The 15,859-nt window shown below is 39.4% G+C and overlaps 7 protein-coding genes across 7 annotated transcripts; 4 read left to right on the forward strand and 3 right to left on the reverse strand.

The window, feature by feature from the left end:
• Nucleotides 1-1,539: 1,539 nt before the first annotated feature.
• On the forward strand, nucleotides 1,540-2,814 carry ADK1_1 (adenylate kinase; the record flags this gene model as incomplete). Its single annotated transcript, XM_064820116.1, has 2 exons — nucleotides 1,540-2,176; nucleotides 2,240-2,814. 2 exons carry the CDS (start codon nucleotides 1,540-1,542, stop codon nucleotides 2,812-2,814), a joined length of 1,212 nt encoding a protein of 403 aa, XP_064684036.1.
• A 979-nt stretch (nucleotides 2,815-3,793) lies between these two features.
• On the forward strand, nucleotides 3,794-5,266 carry ATC70_000706 (uncharacterized protein; the record flags this gene model as incomplete). Its single annotated transcript, XM_064820117.1, has 6 exons — nucleotides 3,794-3,844; nucleotides 3,903-4,334; nucleotides 4,386-4,529; nucleotides 4,586-4,720; nucleotides 4,840-4,937; nucleotides 4,999-5,266. The coding sequence occupies 6 exons, from the start codon at nucleotides 3,794-3,796 to the stop codon at nucleotides 5,264-5,266; spliced, it is 1,128 nt and encodes a 375-aa protein (XP_064684037.1).
• A 191-nt stretch (nucleotides 5,267-5,457) lies between these two features.
• On the reverse strand, nucleotides 5,458-7,564 carry RRP40 (exosome non-catalytic core subunit rrp40; the record flags this gene model as incomplete). Its single annotated transcript, XM_064820118.1, has 8 exons — nucleotides 5,458-6,029; nucleotides 6,106-6,194; nucleotides 6,254-6,914; nucleotides 6,969-7,114; nucleotides 7,170-7,208; nucleotides 7,265-7,362; nucleotides 7,418-7,483; nucleotides 7,532-7,564. 8 exons carry the CDS (start codon nucleotides 7,562-7,564, stop codon nucleotides 5,458-5,460), a joined length of 1,704 nt encoding a protein of 567 aa, XP_064684038.1.
• A 162-nt stretch (nucleotides 7,565-7,726) lies between these two features.
• STR2 (Cystathionine gamma-synthase) lies at nucleotides 7,727-8,341 on the reverse strand (the record flags this gene model as incomplete). Its single annotated transcript, XM_064820119.1, has 5 exons — nucleotides 7,727-7,834; nucleotides 7,894-7,969; nucleotides 8,034-8,069; nucleotides 8,127-8,170; nucleotides 8,231-8,341. The coding sequence occupies 5 exons, from the start codon at nucleotides 8,339-8,341 to the stop codon at nucleotides 7,727-7,729; spliced, it is 375 nt and encodes a 124-aa protein (XP_064684039.1).
• Nucleotides 8,342-8,414: 73 nt separating this feature from the next.
• HGT20_4 (Bifunctional purine biosynthesis protein PurH) lies at nucleotides 8,415-9,149 on the reverse strand (the record flags this gene model as incomplete). Its single annotated transcript, XM_064820120.1, has 1 exon — nucleotides 8,415-9,149. One exon carries the CDS (start codon nucleotides 9,147-9,149, stop codon nucleotides 8,415-8,417), a length of 735 nt encoding a protein of 244 aa, XP_064684040.1.
• Nucleotides 9,150-11,948: 2,799 nt separating this feature from the next.
• ATC70_000710 (uncharacterized protein) lies at nucleotides 11,949-13,299 on the forward strand (the record flags this gene model as incomplete). The annotated part of the gene is made up of 3 exons (XM_064820121.1): nucleotides 11,949-12,148; nucleotides 12,212-12,883; nucleotides 12,945-13,299. 3 exons carry the CDS (start codon nucleotides 11,949-11,951, stop codon nucleotides 13,297-13,299), a joined length of 1,227 nt encoding a protein of 408 aa, XP_064684041.1.
• A 252-nt stretch (nucleotides 13,300-13,551) lies between these two features.
• ATC70_000711 (uncharacterized protein) lies at nucleotides 13,552-14,361 on the forward strand (the record flags this gene model as incomplete). Its single annotated transcript, XM_064820122.1, has 1 exon — nucleotides 13,552-14,361. The coding sequence occupies one exon, from the start codon at nucleotides 13,552-13,554 to the stop codon at nucleotides 14,359-14,361; it is 810 nt and encodes a 269-aa protein (XP_064684042.1).
• Nucleotides 14,362-15,859: the final 1,498 nt, after the last annotated feature.

Here is a 15,859-nt window from a genome sequence, read left to right on the forward strand (position 1 = left end):
TTAGCTCAAAAGAAAATTCCACATGGCTATTAGTAACTTAAAAGTTATATTATCTTTATGTAATTCCATCATATAATGAAGTTACTGTAATCCTAAAATGTTCATGCATGACTATTTGATGATAAAGTAAATGACAAAGTAAAGCTTTTCCAGCACATCAGAATACGCTAGGAGCCAAGGAAATAGATCTCTACTAAGAAAATTAGAAGTGTACATGATTGCATGATTTGGCAATTGCATAGAAAGCAGGCCATCAAAGCATCAATCTAATCATTTTGAAACATTCTTCCGGTACTTTTTATTTGATTTTACATTTTAATCATTCCTGAAATTGTCATAAGCCATACCTGAGATTCTGTAAAAAGAAGAATAATTTTATCATGTTACTGAATATGCTTAGATTTTGATTTAATTACAAAAAAAAAAAAAAAGAGAGTATTTCAGATATTTTATATGTGTACATGACTTTTCAACAACGGTAGTAGCGTCCGAGGAGGCCACACCATTCAGCCAGGGATAACGTAAATCATCATTTAAGATTTGGAGTTACTCAAGCAACCCAAATTTAGCACCTTAGAGGTGATTCGAAAGCACAGACTCGTCGCAACAGATTTGCTTGCGCAAACAAGGACAACGAACGCTATCGTCTGAGATTCAATTCAACTCTGTCAATTGGTAGCTACCTCGAAAATAACATCACGTGATTTAGTCCGACTCGAGTTATAAAGTTTCCGGCTCATCAATGAAACATAGAGCTCCGGAATACATTGAAACTGTAGCCTGTTGCATGATTGCAGCATTCAGCGTTAAATTTACCATGTTATAGTGCTACACCGTATTGTATGTGTGATTCGTCATAATTTAGAAGAGAAGGTAAAGTTGTAGGTCTATCTTTAACAACTTAAAAGGTTTGCATTTTTATCTTTATCGCCATAAAAGGTTTGCATGCTTATTTAAGGTTATGACGAATACTTTATCCATATTGGTGTATGCGCCATTTAAGGTTTTTTTCTCTATCAAAATTTAATACTTCTTTTCGATGATGAGCTTTGAACAACTCGATCGTTGTTTTGTTGTTCTTTTAAAAAAATCTAAAGAATCTATAACTTGTGTTTATGTTCATGTTAACCAAAGAGGTGTTCAGTGAAAAAAAAAAAAAAATGTTCGTCATTAATGCTTTTGTATGATGAAAAAAAAAAAAAAAAAAAAGCTTTTCCAATAGAAATAGGATTTTTAGTACATATATGATTCTGAAAGAACCAGGGTAATGATACATTGACAATTCTTGGCGACGTTTAGAAAAAAAAAAAGAGAAACATGATGAGTTGTGTTAACAAGATTAATGAAATCCCATGCAGAAATTTCGATCGAGTGAAACGTTTGGAATTACCTCATCGCTACTCTTAGAGACTCTTGTTTCTCTTTTTGTGATTTAAGCATTTCTCTGTAACCTCAAAATGCTATAAAAGAGGGCCCAAGATCCCTTCCAACATCTTTCAATTGATTTTTTAATTACATTTTTTTCTATTCGGATTAATCATGCAACTCAGTAAGCTTATAACTCTCGTCGTTTTCGGTGCGTCTGCTGTTGTTGCTCAAAAGAGGCAACAACCTTCTGGTAACAGCTCTGCCACTATTGTCGAACTTTTGACAGCTCCCAACAACACTCTGGGTGTATCAAAGTTTGTCAATTTTCTCCAATCTGATCCTGCTTACCAACCTACCATCAATCTCTTGAGTCAACCGGGCAACTACACTTGCTTTGTCCCCAATAACCGTGCCATTAATAGGCTGCTTATGCTCTGGAAGGCTTATGCCCAATCTAATAATCTTAATGCAACTGCCTACCCTCCTGCCAACTTGTCTATCGGAAACCTCACTCTTGCTGATGTCGTAAACTACCATGTTCTCGATGACAAGGTTCAGGTTGCCAACATGAGCAACTATGTCAATGTTGCCCATTCCATCTTGAACAACACCAAGGTTGATCTTCTCGGTACTGGTTTGCCTGTTCTCATCGAGAACAATGCTACTTGGAAACAATTCAACAATCAAACCTGGCTGAAAACCCATGGTCAGTATCTTCAATATGATGTTGGCAATGGTGTTGATGATGCCGCTGTTCGTTATCATGATCTTAAGGCCTCCAATGGCTATGTTAATGTTATTAACTCTGGTAAGTGTGTTGCGTCAATAATTTTCAGTTATCATGTCTGACTGAACCACATGTTCTATTTAGTTTTGATTCCTCCCTTGAGCCCTAGCATTGTTATTGAAGAAGCCGACGATGTTAATGATATTGCTGATCTCTTGACGACTCATCCCGAAATTGCATCTACTCTCGATGGTATGAAGAACTTTACATTCTTTGCTCCTGATGACAATGCTTTGAAGCGTGTCAACTTTAAAAATATGGATAATGCTACTATCAAGAACGTTATCATGAACCATTTAGTCGAGGGTGTCTACTACTCTACCAATTTTACTGAAAATGCTAATTCCACCGACGGTAAATTCAACCTGACTACATTGAACAATGGCACCTTGCCTATTCATGTCAATGGCTCTTCTATTATTTTGAACAACACTGCTCGTGTTGTTGAGCCCAACATCTTCTTCAACAATGGTGTCATGCATGTCATTAACAAGTTGCTCAATGGTACCAGCACCAACGCCACTACCAGCTCCAACACCACTACCAGCTCCAACGCCGCTACCAGCTCCAACGCTGCTACCAGCACCAACGCCGCTACCAACACCAACGCCGCTACCAACACCAACACCGCTACCAGCACCAACACCGCTACTGCTTAAGCAAGCAGCTTTGCTTACTACTCTTAAATGACTTTTACAACTTTAGTACATATTTTCAATAAACATAGTATATAATTCAATTTAATGAAAGAGATATTGTCATTGTTCACATCAATTTTGAGCATTGTGCTATTCCTTAAGAATTGACATTATGTAGCCGCGCTTTTCTGTCAAGTGAAATGGAATTATCCCACGAATCTAGATTCAACTAAGCATATGGATTGTTGGTTCATCATAAATGATAGACTTGCTCTTGGCATCTGTCATTACTGCGTAATTCGCTCACTATTCTACTGGATGTGTTTTTGATCACCTTGATACGGATGTAACAAAGTATCCTATGTATGCCTGATCAAGCTTCTTTACCACACACTGGACTAGACGGTGCTTCAGCCAGCAATCGGCTGGCTATTTCTGTTATATTTGAACGTTTGATAAATCAAAACTGTGCATCTAAACCCTTATATGTACTAATCTGTCTGCGCCCTCGGATGATTATTCGAGCAAGGATCTCTTCAGGGATATTTAAGGTTATAATCTAACATAAAGCCTTGCACGAGCCACAACAGTTGAATGAAACATGTCAAATATAAACCGTTTTCCAAACCGTAGGTAATTTAAGGTTTTAAACCTGGTAATAGCATGAATTTACTTGACTGGGTATACTATTCAGCTGAGCTATTTTACAAAATCACGATACTATTCAGTTGGTACTTATAGTTGGCATGGATATAGCTTTCCATTACATCACCGAGATCAAGCTTCTACAGGTTGGCAAACGATTGATTGTAGAGTGAGTACATCTTGTATTGGGAGCGCCGCTCTGTATTCTGCAGTGCAAGATGAATCCCCACTCAAATCGCAATTCTGATATAAACTTTGGTACAACCATCTTGCCCCCAATTTAATAACACACCTCTATTTCACATGAAAATTGATTTTTACTCTTTTTCATCCTATTTATTTTCATACCAAAATCATGTCAAGGGCTTATTCAGATACGGATGACTATTCAGAGCACGGCTTGAATGTAAGAAGATTTCTCAGGATCGTATAGCACACTTGCTTACAATTTCATGATGATGTAGCCAGATTTTCACGTTGTACCTTCATCATCACAATACGATCCAGAGGATGAAGATGACGCCGATGAGCTGGACGAATTGGTCATACCAGAGAAAATGGATGGAGCGACTGCAGAAGAAGGGGAGGAGGAAGAGGAGCCTTTGCCACCCATTGAATGGCATCCTGCAGTGCTGATGGTTGGCAGGTTCATAAAAACACTGCTTTCACCTATTGTCAAGATAGTTTTTGCGCCACAGACACAGAGAGCCATTGTCAAAAGCTTGGTGATCATCATTGTAGTCGCCTGGATTCTCCTTACTAGTTTTACAGCCTACTTGACATTCTATCAACGATATATACCAAAAACAGCGCATGTTGAACCAATATACTTTCAATACCTTGACATTGAGCGACCTCAGGGACAAGTTCACTTTAAAGGCCCCAACCCCGTCATGGTAAGAGTTGAACCAATTACAGCAGGACATGGCTTGACTAGTTATACATAGCCATTAAGACACGAACAAGCTTACGATGTATCTGTCCAACTTCATGTGCCAACATCTGATATCAATTTTGATCTGGGTAACTTTATGGTGCATGTGGAACTTCAAACAAAGAATGGCACTGTATTAGCAGAATCAAGTAGACCGGTAAGACAAAGAGATAAAACTCCAGATATAGTGTTTACTAAATATGCAATACACAGGCCATTTTGAGATATCAATCTCACGCTCAACGAATCCTTCATGTCATAGCTAAAGCATTGCCATTGTTGATTGGATGGACCGAGGAAAGCCAACATATTCATGTTGTTTTACTGGAAAACTATATAGAAAAGAGAGTATGTCATGGTTGGGGTGAGAGAGAGACAGAGACAGAGACAGAGACAGTGAGATACAAAAGACAAGAAAGGTGATAAGCATATGAAAGAAGGGCCATAATTAAACTAGAGACTTTTAGGCAACACCAATAACACAAGCTCAAGTTACACTATCCACATCAAAGTTACAAGTCTATGATGCTCATATCAGTGTGATAGCTGATTTCCGTGGATTAAGGTATACAAAATTGGACAGGATTTCACCGAGATAGTATATTGATACGATTGTGCCTGCTTAGATACTACATGTACCATAGAAGAGTATCCACAGCATTCGTCTTTATCGCACTGTTCACGATGATTGAAGTCATTTGTGCTATGGCAGCTTGGAAAATGTTTGGAAAAAACATGTGGGACAAGCTACATGAAGCATTCTCCATTGATGAGCTCGCAGCAACAGCTACCGTTGAAAATTCAGCGCAAGACGATGGGAGATCATCTGCTGTAGCCAGTCAGTACAACACGGAAGAAGAAGAAGAAGAGGATGGTTATCTGACAGAGGAGTAGCATAACTGCATAATTTATTACCCTACATCTTAATATAAAATGAACAATGTATGATGTTCTTTGTTAACAAAGCTTCTGCTCATGTTGATTATCGTGTAGCATTGGTGTCCAAAATCAGCGTTTTATTTCTTACATTATTAGCAGTGTCTCACGACCTAGCAATACGACAAAAGACCTCTATTTAATGCAATTCAACGTCTACTACCTCTTTCTCGTTGTCTACTGGGACTTGGACTTTTTGAGTATCTATGCTTTCGGCTGCCTCTGCGATCTTCACTCACTGACGGAGAACGATAGCGCCTTCCTCTCTTTGGAGATCTGGAGTGAGAATGTGAGCGGGAATGTCGATGACGGCGACGATCTCTACTTGAATGATTGTGTGATCTATATCTATCTCTTGACAGTGATCTTCTTCTAGATCTCGTCTCATCTCTTGGAGAAGGAGATCTATAGCGTTTGCGGTCTCTTGATGAAGATTTAATACTAAGAGAAGAAGGAGAGCGTTGTCTTATTGACTGAGGATGCTTGGGAGAAGGAGAGCGGTTAGATTTTTGTGGATTGCGCTTTGGAGAAACGGAACCCTCAGACGAAGGAGATCGATATCTGCTAGATGTATCCTGATTTGATGCGCTGCTATCTCTCATAGGTGGGTCAGGCCGTAAGTAAGCATTGGCAGGTAATCCCTGGCTTTTAGCTAGCTCTTGCAAATGTTCTGCCTCCTTTTCCCGTTCCTTTTGTCTTCTGTCCTTTTCATTTGATGCAACTATGTTCAATTCTTAGTATACCGCTTACGCAAGATATAACATGGCTGTAGTCAAAGCAGACTCTCCTGATATTACTTGATTTTTCTAATCCGGCTCGCATTTTCAGCTTGAGTTTCTCCATAGGCGTAAGTTTTTTTTCAACAGGAGCAGTTGGGGCGTCTAATCTATTTGTCATAATGAATCAGTTATTCTGCTATGAATGTAGTAGGCAATTCTCAGTAACCTTTGTGTGTAGCTTTCTTCCTCAGGTTGATCCTTTTTACCCCCTTCGTCTGGTGTGCTTGATCCAAATTCAATAACAAAATCTGAATTGCTGTTGTCTGGCTCATCGTCATCCTCAGAAGAGGAGGATTCGCCTGAATCATTTTTGTAGGGCTCATAAGTAGGACTATATCGACGTCTGTAGCGACTATCGTCCGTCTGATCATCTCTTCTATGGTGCCTTCTTCTACGTCGTTCGTTTCGTCTAGAGCTTCTGCTTCCGTCCTTTGGTTTCCCTTCTCTTTGCTTTCTCTTGAGCGATCTCAGTTCTTCATCTCGATCTTTCTTTGCAACTCTTAACAATCGTGCATAGCTGCGAATGCCATACTTCCCAGACATGTCGTTTAGAATATCCTTATCCTTGTCTGTCAAATCGTCAACATATTGCAAAATGTCTGCTTCCTTGAGCAGCTGTGATTCTTTATCGTCGTCATAATCATCCTCTCCGTCCATATCCTCATCTGCTGCCACTTTGGCTGTTCCATAGTCGAATCCAAATGTTTTGCCTTTGTTGGTATTTGCTGATTTCTTATCGTTCTTGAGGAGAGCGAGTTTTGCTTGATGTCGATCGAGTAGCTTTGTCCATTCCTCATCTACTTCTGCTAAGCGGTCTGATTCCGTAACTAGATAACAGTGTGTCAGGCTCTCATGTCGACTCCATAATGATCAATGTGTACCGTTCAATCGCTCTGCTTCTATCAGATCATGGTATCTCTCAAAATTCAGCTCATCTGCCAATTCTCTGTCCTCTCTCGATATATTTTGAAGGTTTGCTCCCACATTGACATCAGGCACGAAATCAAGCAACGAACGGCCATCAAAGCTACCCACATGTAAATCAGCAAATTCGCCACTCACATCCATTGTGAAATACTCACCGATCAATCTTGATATCTGGATTTGCCTGCCATGGCATGCTGTATAATTGAAGTAAGTCAATACACATAAGCCCTGCCACCATTCCTTCACTTACAGATTCTCTGGATTTTCATGGTAATAAAATTGCTCAGCATCAGGATATAACTTTGTGGAGGACCCAATAACACGGATCAACTGCTGAGGATCGCCAAGCTGTTTGCATGGTTATTAGCAAAGGGATCCTGTCCCAATGATCGATGACTATTACCCTGGACTCATAGTAGGCTCGACGTCTCTCTGCCCTCTTTCTGTGATCCACCATCAGTTCCCGAATCTAGCAGCTATCAGTTCATGTACGTATCCACAGAATGGCCCTTCATACCCTCTTGTCATTTGCCTTTGCTTCTTGCCACATCTTTGTTTGTAGGAAGCGTGTAAAAAAAAATACCTGGACAACAAAAAGAGAAAAAAGGAAATAGAATAGAATGTGTCAATTCCGACGATTTTTATTCAAGAGACGATTTGATATGTGATGAATGATAAGAATGAACAATAAGGTATATGTAGCTAATGTAGCTTATTTGAGAATACGATCTCTGGCCACTGACACAATTTGCTCAAGGCCACACTTTTCGAGTATGAACTTTCCCTCCTTGTACTTTTGGTCTCGCTCATAAGCCTTAATCTATGTTTACAGCATGTCAGTATTCGCAGCACAGTACTCTTTCATTACAAGCTACTTGCATATTTCCAACCCAATTCCTCATCACATCCAGAGCAACTAATATATCGAATGAGATGCTTGCCTGTAGTCATTTCTCTGCATATCAATTAGTTCATAACGTGGGCATTTAACTGATCAGATGTGTGTTGCTTGGATTTACCTCACTTCTGATTCATGAGAAACTACGATATTGACACTAGCATGTCATGTCAGTATGATACAAACATCAAGTCATTATAGGGATGCTAATTACACATTTTCAAACAGATAGGCTTTCCCATGAACTCCATGAAAATCCTAATGTGTATATGTTCATTGAGTCAAGATGCGAGTGCTTAGAAATCAACATGAACATACCTTAGAAATCAAGTAGTCAAATGTAGACAAATGACTATTGCATTTTGAACAAGCGTAGATCTTGCAACGCTTAGCCTCCTCGTCTAAATAGGCACGGTAAGTGAATCCCATATTGGTAAAAAGCTGGTTTTTATTCAAATGATATCAAGAGAAATTGTTTAATAACAAAAAAAAAAAAGAGACGCTAAAATAAAACCATCTCTTGTAATTTTTGACCAGCATGAGCGAGGTCTTGTGATTTAGAAAGTCTATGATCTCCGTCTTCCACTTCCAGGTATGAAACCTTTTCAACGCCATTTGTTGATAAGTATTTGTACAATTGACGAGCTGTATCAATTGGCACATCCTGGTCATTTACGCCGTGGATCAATTGAATAGAGGGACACTTGAATCGTGCTTGAGGATTGTTCAAAAGCAAAGCTGGTCTTGAGTTTAAAAGGAAATCAATGCGAATGTCATAGTGGCCACGGCTATCATATTCACTTGGCTTTCTCCACACATATTCAGGATCAGACCGATGTTCAACTGGAACCTGCTGTTGCAACCACCTCTCTGTAAAGTCCACTCCTCCGCCAATACCCAGTATACCTTTGATTGGAATATCTCGGGAGATAAGCAATGCTATCCACAACCCCATGCTGGCTCCAACAATGTAGTCAACATGGTGCTTTTGAACTATCTCAAGACCGTCCTTATACCAATCGACAACAGATCCCTGTTGTGAATAATTCCAACTTAGAAAACCGAGTTTGTGTTGAATGGCAAACTCGTAAATGTAGTCGGCTTTCTTGGATGTAGTGAAATCTGACCTGAATCCAGGTATAAAGCAGACAGTTTTTGATGGAGCTTCAGATGGAGGTGAAACATGAGCAAAAGTGAGCTTGTTGTTGAATGTTTTGATGATATTTCTTGGTATCATGGTGAAATGGTATGTGTCAAAAGAGCTGGAGGCGGTCAACAAATCACGACGAAAACGAAACTCAGGACAAGGCGTTGATCCTAACGTTCCTTGGCTACACAAGTGTCGTATATTTGCAATTATGTATATATAAAACATTAGCCGGTTTATCTCGCTACGCTCAATGTCGGCATCGCCCCGTGGGCTCTCGTCAAAGACATTTTAAATCAGACATTATAACATTTTGGTATATCAAGTAGATTTTAAACAGCCAATTATTAGTTTGCAAAAGAAAGGTTATATCAGAGCCAGGAAGAGGAGAGGAGGTATCTCCCTCGGCATCCTTTTTGCTTATACCGATATCAAACAAAGCCTATTATTGGGACAATGTGAAAGAAAATTCAAGTTTTATGCAGCATTTGTACATCACAATCGCCATTTTCTGATAATAGAATTGTCATATCATTCACTGCTGCTGACACTCTTAATAAGAGGGCGACATAAAGCTGGCCGTAAGTAAATACAGGACTTGTGTAAGATCTACAGCGACTTTTTTGAGATATTGTCATTGCAAAATACATCTCCATGAGGGAAAGCTCCCCCAAAAAATTATTTGCGCTAAGCAATTGCCCTTTCAATTCCATAATTTTCTTTTAATCAGCATCGCAATCATCTTTGTCATTATCAGAAAGGCATTTGGGCCGCCCGCTAGAATAAATTGAAACTCAGTTTGTCTTTTCTGTTCAGGATTGGGCAGATATTGTTCATTTTCGACTTCTTTAATCTATTTTGGGATATCCGACTATATAAATTGTAATGATCACCCTACGCTTCCTAATACATTCTTGAAGCACTTTTCAAGGCGCTTCCAATGGTGCTAATTGTTATAAATGTTTTGACTGAAATTATTGAGCAATATAATACAATTTGAAATGAGGTTTTTAGCGAAAATAGCCATATTTTGCATATGAACACCTCATAAAAGTGGTTTTAGGGGTTGCTTTGGATCGAGAGAAACATTTTGATTCAATATATGCCATAGTAAAAGTCTTCATTTCCAAGGTAAAAAACGCGATCGTTTGATTTTCGTTAAAAAGCATGAGGGGTACCTCATGTTTTTTGGTCAATTTTTGGCCATGATTTTTTTTGGCCCCAAAAAATTGAGCAAAGGTGTCAGAAAGTTGCTACTACTCAAGTGCAATTGTTTGGCGTCATTCCGGTGGCTCAGAAAGGTCTACATGTCAAGATATGAAGGCTTGAAAACTGTCAAATTTGGTTATGTTTTTGCTGTATAGCTTTTATTTACACGGCATGAATCACATCTTTGGTAGCTGTAATCTTCTGGAAGAGTAATTCTGCAGCCTGTGCAATTCCTTATTTGAATAGAAGGCATATTGATTTTGGTAAAGCTAATTTATGCAAATTTTGATGCGCTCTGTTGCTAGTAAGCTTATTAATAAAGGAAATGAGAAATCGAATTTGCTGCTTAGATACTATGGTTTTGCATATTCGCTTGGCAAAAATCAAGCCCTCGTATAAATCAATGCTATCAAATGCTGGATTGGATGCTTAGCTGTCATAGGTTTGCACCTCTGCTTCGCTGCGATCAAGCCCTCCTATAAATCAATGTTACCAAGTATTGGGTTAGACGCCTTATTACCATGGCTTTGCACCTTTGCTTCGCTACGGTAAACCCCCCTATAAATTTATGCTATCAGGTGTTGAATTAGATGCGTTATGTTCTTCCCCCAAACCCTTTCCCCATTGCTGGCTTTGCTGGTGGTTTTATTCACTTTGTACGGCACACAATTCTACAAAATTTTGAAGGGATATGATTGGCTTGTATACTTTTCTTGGATGTTTTACAGTGTATATATTAGATCTGGTTCTCTATGCTAGTAATTGCACTGTTGATCTCCAAACGTCAAAAATGTGTGAATTGCCAAGAGGGTAAGCATTGTCAAGATTTTTTGATTTTTCAGATAAACCAAGCTCAGTTGGAAATGAAAATAGCACATCCCAGTCAGTCTGCTCCAGATTAGACGGAAATGTGATTTTTGGAATCCAATTTTACATATTTTACTAATTTACGCCATCAGTATCTGAAAAAGTACCCAATACTATTAAGTGAATCTATGTGAATTTGAAGGCTCTATCGAATGGTACTAGTTTCATATGCTTTTAACAGCTATTGAAAGAGATATCTTTAAATTACTGCCATTTCGAAAAAGCAATGAAAGTCGCGATTCTTGATAGTCAATCTCAAAATAAGTATTTCGGCATGAAAGCTGATCATTTTTGACGCATTTCCATCTATTCATTGTCTAAAAAAAAAAATGCCATTTTTAGGGTCAAAAATCAGAAACACCTCAAATCGAATAAAATCCTTTACTACCCCTCATGCTCTGATGGCTGAAAATCCATCATCCAAGAAAAAAATTGAGATAGTTTGATAAATTGCATCTACAGATCATAAATGATGGTTTCGTGTTGATCTAAGCTTCTGAAACTGCGAAATGGCCAAGTTGTAGGCCATTAAACATGCCAAGTTTACAGTGTAAAATAGATTTTTGAGCACATTTCTTGCAAAAGCGATTATATAACTGCTCCATGTTTTGTTTTTACCAAGCTCGCCAGGTATGTGGCAAACCTCTACAACCTCTGAATGCTGAATAAAATGATTCAACCTCAAGGAAACCCGAAAAAGAGTCCTACATTTCAACAGTCATGAAGACATGAACGCCTTTATAACTCCATGCTTGTTTCTGCGGCATATGCCTCTTCTGTACACAACGTGTCCTCAACAAATTTATAGACAACATGGCATCAAGAAAGCCAGCAGATGAAGATTACATTGATATTGATGATACCTATGATGCAAATCAAGATGACGATGCTGGAAATGGAGGATACGCTTGGGAAGAAGAATATAAGAGATCTTGGGATATCTTGCAAGAAGATTCTGAAGGTCGACTAAGTAGCGTAGTATCGCAATTACAACAGCAACGAAAGCGACGAAGGTAGGCGCCATCTACCTGGATGTCAGCTATACAGAGACTAAGCAGATATGCCAATCAAAACAGATTATTGAAAGATACAGCCATTATACAGCGAGGTATCATTCGACACTTGTTTTTAGTAATCGATTTATCAGAAGCAATGAACGAAAAGGACTTGAGACCTAGTCGTGTAGAATTGACATTGACATATGCACAGCAATTTGTGATTGAATACTTTGATCAAAACCCTATATCCCAGCTTGGCATCATTGTTACTCGAGACGGCATTGCAGAGAAATTGACAGAGCTTAGTGGCAATCCAACAGATCATATCAAGGCATTGAAATCGAAAAAGAACACCGAGACGAGTGGAGAGCCCTCATTACAAAACTCATTACAACTTGCTCGAGCAAGCATGTTGGGTGTACCAAGCCATGGATCCAAGGAAGTCTTGCTGGTGTTTGGCTCATTGACGACATGTGATCCATCAGATATCCATGAGACAATTGATTTACTAAAGAAGGAGATGGTAAGAGTCAACATTGTGGGTCTTGCGGCAGAAGTGCAGATTTGCCGGCTACTGTGCGAGTCAACCAAGGGAACCTATGGCGTAGTATTGAACGAAGCCCATTACAAGGATTTGCTGTTTGAAGTCGTGCCACCGCCAGCAGTGCTGCCCAACAAGAACACATCCAATTTAGTCACCATGGGCTTTCCTCGACGATTAATAGAAGATCATCCCAGCTTTTGCGTATGGTAAGGAGGAAAGCGAATGATGCTTGCTAGTGCAAGTTGGTACTTACGCTGTGAAATGTAGCCATTCCAAACTCACTGTGGGCGGATACATTTGCCCTCGATGCAAATCCAAGGTGTGCGAATTACCCAGCGACTGCGACATTTGTGGACTGACACTGGTATCCTCACCCCATTTGGCCAGATCCTATCACCACTTGTTTCCAGTGGATAATTTTGATGAGATCAAGCCTAATAGTGGGCGTGAAACCCATTGCTTCTCATGTTTAGCAGAGTTTTCAGACAAGACAGACACAGCGAGCAAATTTTCATGTTCTAAATGTGGACAAGAGTTTTGCGCAGAGTGCGATATCTTTGTCCATGAAGTGCTACATAATTGTCCCGGTTGCTGGAGCGTTGGACAAAAGAAGAAGATGTGATGTCTCGGATAATAAACAACCGTTATCAATGCCCAAATCGATTCCTTTAAGCCAGAGGCATGTGCCGATGTTTTTTCTATTTGATGTGTGTACGCCTTGTCGATGAAACGAATTAAGTGGACAGACGTTGGCTTTTTTGTTTCTTAGTTGGACCCTTGTAGATTAAGACGAAAAAAGATTAAAAGAGAAAACAATTGATTCTTCTTTCTTAATTACCATAGACTTTTCATACATATACACACACTCAACAATATGCTAGATACTTTACCTCCAGAGCTACTATACAAAGTGATATCACTGGTGCCATGTCGAGACTTGGCTTCACTGAGGCTAACTTGTAAATACATGCGTACCTTTTGCGATCAACCCATTGTCTGGAAGTCGATCGATTTAAAACCATGGAGAGAACAAGAACTTTGGAAGCTGACAGAATTAAAGAACACCATTGACCTTCATCTATCCCATATTCTATCAATCCGTATATGGGGTGTGCGAGACAGCATTGTTCAATATCTATTAAACCAATGTCAAAATCTACAGCACCTCACCATTTGTGGGTGGACAACACTATCTGATCACTGTTTACGCTTGCTGCCATCTCAATCACTTAAAATCAAGAGCCTGGAACTCATTGGATCATCCCAGCAAACCAACTTTGTGTCTGTGGATGCCTACACGCTAGGCAATCTGCTGCTGCATTCACCTGAAATGACCAACTTAGTACTAGGCTGCGAGATACACATTCATGCAGAGACGTTCATCACAGAGCTAGAAAAGACGTCTGTCAGCAGTGACCTGCAGTCTTTCTTGCTAGCGAGCCGCAAGACCTGGCTGAACGAGCATGTGCTTCGGCTCATCAACATCTACCCAGAGATACAAAAGATTTACCTACTACCCAAAGCAAGCATTGAGTTAGGCCCAATGCAAGGGAACAACGTAGATGCCCTATTGCATGAGAAATTAAAGCAGATAATGAACATTGTGCCATTGCCATTGGAGGTCCCCTTGTTGTCAAATGAAGAATTCATTATTTACGATAAAAGATTCACCGCTTGTGTTTAGCGCCAATGCGCCCAGAACTCGCCCAATTCCTTTTAGCTATATATCATCGTGTATTATCAGTAATAAACCATAGAAAGAGAGCTGCCGAGCCTAGCGTTAAGCTGTAAAGCTGCTGATCAACCTTCAGACGGCGGTTTCTTGCACAGCTATATTGAATGCAGATACAGTACTACATGAACCTTCTTAACATCTTTTTGAAGCTACAGGCCAGCAACTGTTCCGTTTCAGTTGTAGCGCACAAGCACATGATATAAGTAGTGCGGCCTTGAACGAGTGTTTCTGGAACAAGTATTCAGCCTGTCAGTCTTTACAAGTGGATAGGCTAGGTGTGAATGTCTCCTTTGCTGAGCTTTCAACACCATAAAGATTGATATACTACAACTTTAATTCACCGTGATGGGGCTCAAGTACTCGGTGCTTGACATATCACCTTCCATTTTGTCCTGTAAACGGAGTATGGCAGTGAATTGCTATCAAGAGCTTCAACCAGCATTTCAACGTTGCATATATTTTGATATTTATACTTTATTTTGGAATTATTATCTAAAAAGGGGGGGGGGGTGCTCTGCACAGGATTTCTTTCCATGTACCCATTGGAATACTAACTTGGCCTACTTGATGATGATGCGGTCATTGGGATCTGTCTTTTCTTCAAGTAAATTTTCAGCTTCAAGAGAGAGTGCTTTAAGATACATTGTTTAGTTTGGCCTTGCTATTGTCTCACGGATTTGCGCTAATTGACAATCAGTGTTCAAATGTAAAATGTATTCAAGACTATAATAAATACTTACTTTCTCGTAATATTGCCCAAGTTCTACTCAATGTTTGGTGAAACGGCTTTTCCATGCTGGATATAATAGCGTTTCATCCACTGCAATAAGATTTAATGGCCAAGTGGCAATATGAACAGAATGCTTCTTTGTGAGTCCTGTTAATGTTGAAATTCTAACTTTCGTAATGAACAAAGTCGACTTCAAGGAAAAGGGTATTGCCATTCGCACCAGCCAAAACTACTAGTGGCATCTTTAACAAAGTGGATTTTTTTTTTAGTCAAAACGTTATTCAACTTTGAAACAAGGTTCATTAAATACCTTTCTGGCATGCATACTTCTATTGCAGCCGTGAATTGAACTTTATGCCGAAGAAGTCTCAATAAATCGACATTTGATGAGTAGCTATTATACCAAATAGCATGAGCCTGAAACTACATGTTGTTCCTGCAAAGCGCATTGTGGATCAGTTCCCGGAAATGATAGAACTTTACAGTCATGGACTATGTCCTAATACAAGCTTTCAATCCCTTGAACGTGAGGCAATGTGATGTGAATGTCTTTGACAAATGCCCTTGAATGAAGCCTATTGAAGTGCATGTCGTTTCAACATATGAACATTATTGCCCTTCGTGAAAGAAACCCAAAAGTCTTTGTTGCACATGTCATTTGGTCTAGTCAAAAACGCAAGCTAGCTAGTTTCTATAGATGCAGTCGGCAAATAGGAA

The sequence above is a fragment of the Mucor velutinosus genome (genome assembly GCF_035048745.1).
Source record: "Mucor velutinosus strain NIH1002 chromosome Unknown tig00000041, whole genome shotgun sequence".
NCBI classification, from domain to species: Eukaryota; Fungi; Mucoromycota; class Mucoromycetes; order Mucorales; family Mucoraceae; genus Mucor; species Mucor velutinosus.